This window comes from Cariama cristata, unplaced genomic scaffold (assembly GCF_000690535.1).
Source record: "Cariama cristata isolate BGI_N322 unplaced genomic scaffold, ASM69053v1 scaffold15495, whole genome shotgun sequence".
NCBI lineage: Eukaryota > Metazoa > Chordata > Aves > Cariamiformes > Cariamidae > Cariama > Cariama cristata.
The window spans coordinates 34,313-42,014 of NW_009619354.1; the positions used below are offsets into that span (position 1 = coordinate 34,313).

Consider the following 7,702-nt stretch of genomic DNA (forward strand, 5'->3'; position numbering starts at 1 on the left):
CACGACTCGGCATGACTAATGCTTGTCACCCACCGTTTGGTTTTTGCCCTTTTTTTTTTTTTCTTTTCCCTCTTTGGAAAGGAAGATGTGGAATAGTGTGGTTTGGTTGTGGTTTTTGTTTTGGGGAGCAAAAGGATGGGAAGGTATTTGAGGGGGTTATTTGCTTTTCGATACTTGTTCGGAGGTGGCAATGGGGAGCTACCCTCAGCCACGTGCCCTGCGGGAGCAGTGGGACTTGTCCTTAGCCGAGGTCATGTCCTGGGCTTGGCCGAGTCTCAGAGAAGGGCTGTGCTGGAAATGGAGCTCGATTTACCCCCTCTGCAGCGCTCACGAGTTTAAGGGAGCAGGAACGCCTGTTGCCGTCTGCCTCCCAGGGCTGCCAGTTGCTTTTTTTAATATCACCCAAGTAATCTCCGGCGGCTCACACTAGGAACAGGAATTTGTGTTTGGGTTGTTTTTTTTTTCTGTACAATAGGTTTGATTTCCTCATTGCTGGAATATCTTTTGAGAGCCTTAAAAAGAAATAAATGGTTTTGCTTCCCCGTAAACTAAAGGCAAAAACTGCATGACTGGCTTCCCCCTTTCTCTCTAACTGGAGGAGAGAGCTGTTTACCTGTGCCCTCAAACTTATTTACGGCCTTATCATTGCCAGCTATCAGATGACCACAGCTCCCTTTTTAACGTGAAGCAGGCAGTGTCCTGGTAACCCAACAAGGTCTCGCCTGCCACCGTTTTCTAATTTAGTCAAAACAATTTCCTAGTTGAGTTTTGTTTATTGTTGATCTGTTTTTAATTCTTTTTTAAAATAGACTTCTTAAAGTATGCATTTCTTGTGGACCTTTGAACTTCCTGGTGTACTCAGCCTTTGCTCAGGAGATACGTTTATTGTTGGCTACAAGTGTGCTTAAATGGGTTAACCCTTTCGAGTTAGTGTCTTGGGAAAGCGTTCGTTACAGTTTCCTTCCCTTGTACAGGTGATGCTCAGGCACAGAAATCAGCTTTGGCAAACACAGGCTCTACCTGAACTAGTCGCTTGTTTCAAAGTTTAACTCTTGTATCGTCAGATAAAACTGTGGATCAGGTTTGGTCTGTAAAGCGTGACCAGAAACATGGGATCAGCAAACAGCTGCAAAAATTGTAAGCCACGGTGCTGGGGACACCGGCTCAGCTTCCCAGAGCTAGCCAGGGAAAGCTACCGGCAGCTGCGCCAGCTCAGTGCCTGCGTTGTGGTAGGAACCGGCAATATCTGCAGGATTTGTGGCCTTTTGATAAACAGAATTCTCAGTAGCAGTCTTCTCCTTTGACATGAATCAACCCATGTAAGCTGCATGGTAGAGTCTCCCCCCCCCAGGTTAGTACAGCAGGAACACCTTACGGGGTATTAACTTTCCTGTTTGCTTACCAGAAACTTATCCATTTGGTTGTTCTTGATGTACTTATACAGCTTCTGCAGTTGCTTTGCATCCATCTCTGAGAAGAGGGAGACGAACTGCCAAAACATCCTTGGGAAAAGAAACACATGGATTGTGCATGTGAGTACAGATTTCATCCTCTTCCTCATTCTGCTCCCTAGTTCTGGCTTGGCAGGTGTAACCACTGAAATACCTTTTGCATAGCTTTTTTGTGGTTTGGGTTTGGTTTTTTTTTTGTTTTCCCCAAAGCTTATAAACTTTTAAAGAACTCTTCCCTCAGCATGGGAAGGGTTATCCAGTAACTCGGGTGGCTACGTAGGAGCCCCTTTACTTGCAAAGGGATGCTGCTGATGGGCAGCACGTTGAAATTGGCCTTGCGCTGGGCAGGATTGGGTACCACATGGCCTCTGCTAAAATTACCTGCAAGATCTGTGAGTATTTGGCAGTTAGAGCAAGCTATACAAGTCTCCTGTAGATACTCAACCTGATTTCCAGTGCCTGGAAATGCAGGGCCAAAGTATGTGTCTCAGTGTCCCCCTGGAAGTGGCAGGGGCAGGAGCCTGCTGCACGGGGACGGTGCCGGGTAGGAGGAGAGCCTTACTTCTGCCAGTGCTTGACTTCTGAGGCTCTGCAGTACCGCTGGAGAAACAGGTCGATGTGGTCCCCAATTATGGTCAAACTTTTCTTTGTGTACTTCAGTTTTTTCTCTGTGGGGAGGTGCTGGGGCAAATGCAGTTTCCGAAGTGATTTCTTAAAGGGTCTCAGAAGTTCCTTGCACTGTAAAGAAAAAGTGTTAGTGTAGGTGTTCAGCAATTTAAATCCAGGTCTCAGACATTCCTTTTCACTAAATAAACTAAAAAGTAAATAAGCTGGCTGGGAAGCCCTGAAGGAGCATTCTGTTTTGATAAGTGTCTCCTGCGTGGGCATGGGGGAGCTGACGTGGGTCTTCAGCAGGCGGCAGTCCCATCGCTCTGCAGGAGTCGCTCCTGCACGTCCCAAGGTTGGTGACACCCTGGGCAAAGCAGGTCGAAGGCAACGTGAGAAGGGAATTCAGGGATTTCCAATACTGGGAATTCTTTTTTTAACCTTGTAGGGTGAAAGGTATAAATTTCAGGCTACAAAACAGCTGCTGTTCTGCAGGGAGGGGGGAAGGGAACGGCTTTACTGCTTTTCGCACACTGCTTCTTCCTGTGGCCAAACCTGGGATGTGTTGCAAACATTCACACGTGATGCAGGAGGAAGCGCTGCGTCTGGATGCCCTACCTCTCGTCTGCCTTTGTTTCGCCTGTTACGTGCACTGGGCCGTGACCGGGGCTGTGTGTGGTTATGCCTTGATGCGCCAGGAATGGGAAGGTCGTATCCCACAGTGGAGGAGGATGGTACGTGATGGAGCTTTGTGGCTGCGGTGTAAGTGATGCAAAGGAATCAAATCACTGTAGCCAGGGAGCACGTGGCGTCATGTGAAATGATAATGTAGCAGTACTTGTTTCGGAAAACTGAACGGTGTATGTGAAATGTGATTATTTTGTTGTTGTTGGGTTTTTTTTTTTGTGGTTTTGTTTTTTGTTGTTTCAAACTAAAAGCATGATATCCAGATGACTGGAAAACCATGACAAGCTAAAAACTTTCAGGCATGGAAGAAACCTACAGAATGAAGTGTCTTGTCCTGCTTTTTTGCTCCTGCCAAACTCCTGGGGTTTATTTGCTCCCTCTTTCTCAAGAACCTGAGATGCCACTGACTTTTTCTACGGCTAAATTCTATTCGGTATCTCACAATTTTGAAGGTGTCCTCATCAAGGCCGTCTGCGCAGCAGATGAGCGGGGTCTTGCATGGTGGAGCACTCTCACTGCCTGTTACAAGCGCTGCCTCCTTCGCTGTGCCAGCCAGATCTTTCTCTCCGGTCTACAAATTGCCAAAGCCATAGGTTAGTCTTCCAGTTCATTCAAATCTTGCATCCTCTCTTTAAAAAAAAACTGCGAAGGACAAACCCTGACCTAGGGCTCAGAAGCATTTTTCTTCCTGCCAAATCATTTCAGATTGGATTTTCAGAGGTGCTTAATGAAGCTCGGTATTCAATTATAGTTAGAAGTCCATAAGAATTAGGTGCCTACTTGAAGTCCCTTTTGGAAATCCTACCTCTAATAAATTACGAGGTAAACAATGGCCACTTGTTCCTAATGACATTAATCAAATCAGGGCTGGCAGTCACTTGTCAAGTGGAAATACGTGGTTACAATGGGCTCATTGTAATGCCACGCGGCTCCATCCGCAGCTTTTATTGATGGCAAAGGTACCTGGCTGGCCTGCTGCAAAGCTAGATTGAAAACAAACCCAAATCCTCAGCCACCGAACTTGCACCTCCCTGGTCTGGGGAGGGGGATATTTTCTCTTGCAAAGGGCAATGCCCATTTTCCCTGTGTCAACATTTGTGTAGGTAACTCCTCCACTCATCTTTTGGAAAGCAACACTTATGTAACTGACTTAAACACAAGCTTATGTTGCCTTTTAAAACATGCTGAAGTGTGTAGGAAGAGAAGTCCTTTCCTCTCCGATATGGTCTGTTCTCTTGGAAGATTACTTCTCTGTGAATGTGATCCCAAACCACATTTCAGAGGTGAACTTGAGGCTAGACCCTGCTTTGTTCTCGCGAGGTGCCCATCTCCCTGCCCGTGCTCACCTGGCTGGCTGTGCTGTCCCCGCTGCCATCCCTTGCCCTGGCTCCATCCAATTCATCCTTAAAGCCCGTCTCCTCCATGGGACACAGACCTCCTCTCCCTTCCTCGGGTCCTCACTCATGCCGGGTAGGAAGGAGAAACTGCCACAGAGCTGTGTTTGGACCAAAATGTGTTGGGGTGACCAAGGTGACCAGGGTGCCTAGACACCGGTTCCGAGTTCCGCCAGCTGTGGAGACTGCTGGGGCCCTCCAGCCCCACAACAGTGGGGCCCTCTGGGACAGAGTCTCTTCCCCCCATCAGATTTGCCATTGATTTGTGGTTCTAAAGAAATAGGCAGAAAACCCCGGCTTTTCCCCTTGCTGGCAGTGGTCAGGATGTTCGATGCAGTCAATGGCTCCTGCGGGCAACGGGAGGGAAATGTCCCTTGCTTTGCTTTGTTTGCACTCATGGGAGCTTGGTGAAGGCTCTAGGGCTCTTGGTTGGTGCTGGGTTTGCACCTGCAGTGAGTCCAGCACCTGTAACTGTGCATCAGTCTGGATTATTTTGGCCTCTGAAGGTGATGCAAAGCGCAGCTCTTTCCGAGGTACGCGCGTGGCTGTGTACGCTGCGTTGGCTATCTGTGAGCGCGGGTGCAGCTCCTGGCGTGAGCAATCACAATTGTCCTCTACGGTTTGTGCACCAGCGAGTTCAAGACAGGCCTTTCTCTAGCTCTCCCACTGCACCTGCTGAGCTGTGCTGCGGGGAAGCACCGGCCCCGAGGCAGGGACCAGAGCTGCTGGAACAGAGGCAGCCCCATTTGATGGGGAACAGAGGTGCAACCAGGAGAAGGGATCTTGGGCTGCACCCTAGGTGTTTTTCAGGGAGCTGGTTGGAGTTGAGACCTCAATTCCCTTCACAGTGTAATGGAAATTGAGGGTTACCTCCTCCACAGATGGTGGTGAAAGCCAACAGCAGTGAGATCTCACTCTCCTGGGTAACATCTCTTTTAAAGCTCTCTGGAAAGAATAAATTGCACTTGCCAGGAAGAAGTCTGGAAAGGCTTGGAGTTAAAGGCACTTTGTTTTGGAAATTTACTTCAAAGCGTAAGGCTCTCACAAAGAAAAATGTGTCGTGCTCCCGTCATGCCCTGACCAGTCAGACAAGTGCAATTGTTTGTCCCTTGGACAACGAGTGTAATTGCTGCAGCTGGGATTCAGCTGGGCTCCTGTGCCAGGTCACTTCTGGGACCCGGAGTCATCTCGAGGGCTGTACAAAGGTCCCTCTCTGAGGTCCCCCCAGGCATGGTTGTGCGGAAGGACCAGCTCTGCTCTTGGCAGAAGTTCGGACGCTTTTGGTCAAGTGTTTCTCTGTGCAGCCGGCGATGCAGAGCACCCTCCGAGCCGAATGCCTCGTGCAGGTAGTAGCCTCGGGAAAGTACCTATTGATGGGTCTTGGAACAGACAGGTTCTTGTTTTCAGGCTATCTTAAGGAAGTTTGGCCTTTACCCATGATGGAATTCAATAATGACAAAAATCCATTAAGACAAGCCCTCCCCTTAAGATGTTTCCCTCCTGTGTCTGCTTTCTTCCTCCCCCACGTCTGAAGTTTTGCTGTCAGCTCTGTGACGCAGGAGCCTTACACAGGCCGGTGCTGAGCAGACGCAGACAGTCTAATGCTTTGCAGTTAGGTTTGCTTTAACCATCTGAGGTATGTTACAACTTGGTTAACCTATACTAGGATTTTACGGTGTGCTACCTTAACACAAGGTAAGCTACACAGAGCGCAGCAGTAGTGATAGCGTGGGTAACGGTACCTATGCTGCTTTAGCCTAGCTGGTGTGGGGACTGTTAGATGCGGTTTGGTTGAAGGGAATGTTGAAAATGCAGCTGGTTTCTCAGTGCCTGTTACCAACTGCCCTCTTGCTGCGTTTGCTGCCTGCGATGATGACATCTGTCCCCAGCACGGCAGGCAGCTCCTCTCCTTTTCACCTCCAAAGGCAGCAATTTCCTGGCTAACAGGAGCACAAGAGAAATGAAGCTTCTTCAGCATAAGCTTTCACACGCATTAGCAGCTAGATTAAAAGCCGTTTAGGAGCTCTAGGGACATACGCCTGTTGTTAGCATAGGCATAACGCATATTTGCATGGCCTTATCTGTGTCCTTGTGAGATTACAGCTTCCACGCAGCATGTGACTACAGCATGAAGTGGCTCTCTTGGCTTATCGTGTGTACACTTTGCTGTTTCAGAGGATGGAGAAGGTCTCGAGTTCCCCTTGAAAATCCCAGTCTTTGTTCTTCTACCTTTCAGTGTATGTTGCGCTCAGCTCAGCTAAAGCCATGAATGTACAAGCAGGAGGTACAGATGGACTTCCTTGGCCAGCCTTCATCGGAGGATGTTGCTGTATTTAGGAGTTGTCCATTAACCTGGTTCACAGCAGAGCAGCAATCTTAGTAATCTTCTCTGGCATTACTTGGTATGCTGGCAGAGCAGGAGACTAGACAGCTGCGGTTGCAGAATGCCTTTTTTCACTGTTGAACTGTAGAATAATGTTCAAAGCTGTACTCTGACTACTGAAGCTACAAACCTTCCCCGTCTCTTGAATTTTTTTTGGTAGCACTGAGTCAGATTTCAGTTCATTTTGTACATCATGTAAAGCCTTCTGGACGAGTCCACTCCTGCGAGATCAGGCATGAGACATGCCTTTTTTCATCCTCAGAAGTCGGTGGTTGTATCCCTTCCTCCACTCCTCTGGAAGTCAACATTACTTTCTACTTTGAAGCCTATCATGTCGGAAGATGGCATAACCCAGACCAAATCTATCGGATTATGTTGCCTACTTAAGGGCGGGAGTCCTTTGAAACAATGTTCTAATTGGATGGGGAAAAGTCAGGAGTACAGATCGTGCATCTAATATTTCTCCCCCTGAAGGAAAGGGAGCCTAAGTGCCAGTCAAACTTGCTGTACTGCAACAGTGCACCTTAGGGAAAACTTTTCCTTTTCCCCGTCAGCTCTTTTGTGAATATTAATTTCTACTATTTGAGCGTCTTAGTGTTCCAGGAGCTGTGCAAGTGCAAACATTAACCGACTTCTCTAGTACAGCAAGCTTTCCAGTGCGGGAGTAGGCATGTAGCCAAAAAGGAAACAGTTTTGAAGATGCTCTGTTTATGCCGCTGTTTGTTATTTGCTGTTTTAGGCAGATTAAGCATGAATACCATGTGTGATGTGATGAGTCAGGTTGCATATAATATATGCAGGCATCTGATGCAATATTTATTTACTGGTAGGTCACAGGGAAGGACAGCTGATAAATGCAGATAAATACACAGGTATTTTACATTATACTTAAACCAACTGCATATGCACGTGGTTTAGTTAAACACAAAGACCAAACATCCATGCCAGATGTATTGCAATGTGATACTAAATAGGAATTGTAATGAGGAATGTTTTTCAGTAACCTATTCTTACCAGGAGGGTGGTGAACGCCTCATTTGATAGAATGATTAATGATACTCAGCACAACTGCTCAGACTGTAGGGGCGGAGGCTTTGCTAACTGGATCTGGAAATTCCTTTCCTGGTGCTTAGGGGTGATGAAAACTTCCACAGCCAACTGGAGACCTGTCTTCTCCCTGC

General features: G+C 47.6%; 1 protein-coding gene across 1 annotated transcript in view; it reads right to left on the reverse strand.

The window, feature by feature from the left end:
* The window catches only part of LOC104162498 (chromosome unknown open reading frame, human C17orf64), a 5,882-nt gene extending 1,714 nt beyond the window's left edge, over window positions 1–4,168 (reverse strand). The window contains exons 1-4 of the mRNA XM_009701233.1: window positions 4,091–4,168; window positions 3,187–3,315; window positions 2,014–2,189; window positions 1,403–1,502 (exon numbers count right to left, since the gene is read on the reverse strand). Of these exons, the coding sequence (XP_009699535.1) occupies window positions 1,403–1,502; window positions 2,014–2,189; window positions 3,187–3,315; window positions 4,091–4,168 (483 nt within the window). The remainder of the gene's footprint in view (window positions 1–1,402; window positions 1,503–2,013; window positions 2,190–3,186; window positions 3,316–4,090) is intronic.
* Window positions 4,169–7,702: the final 3,534 nt, after the last annotated feature.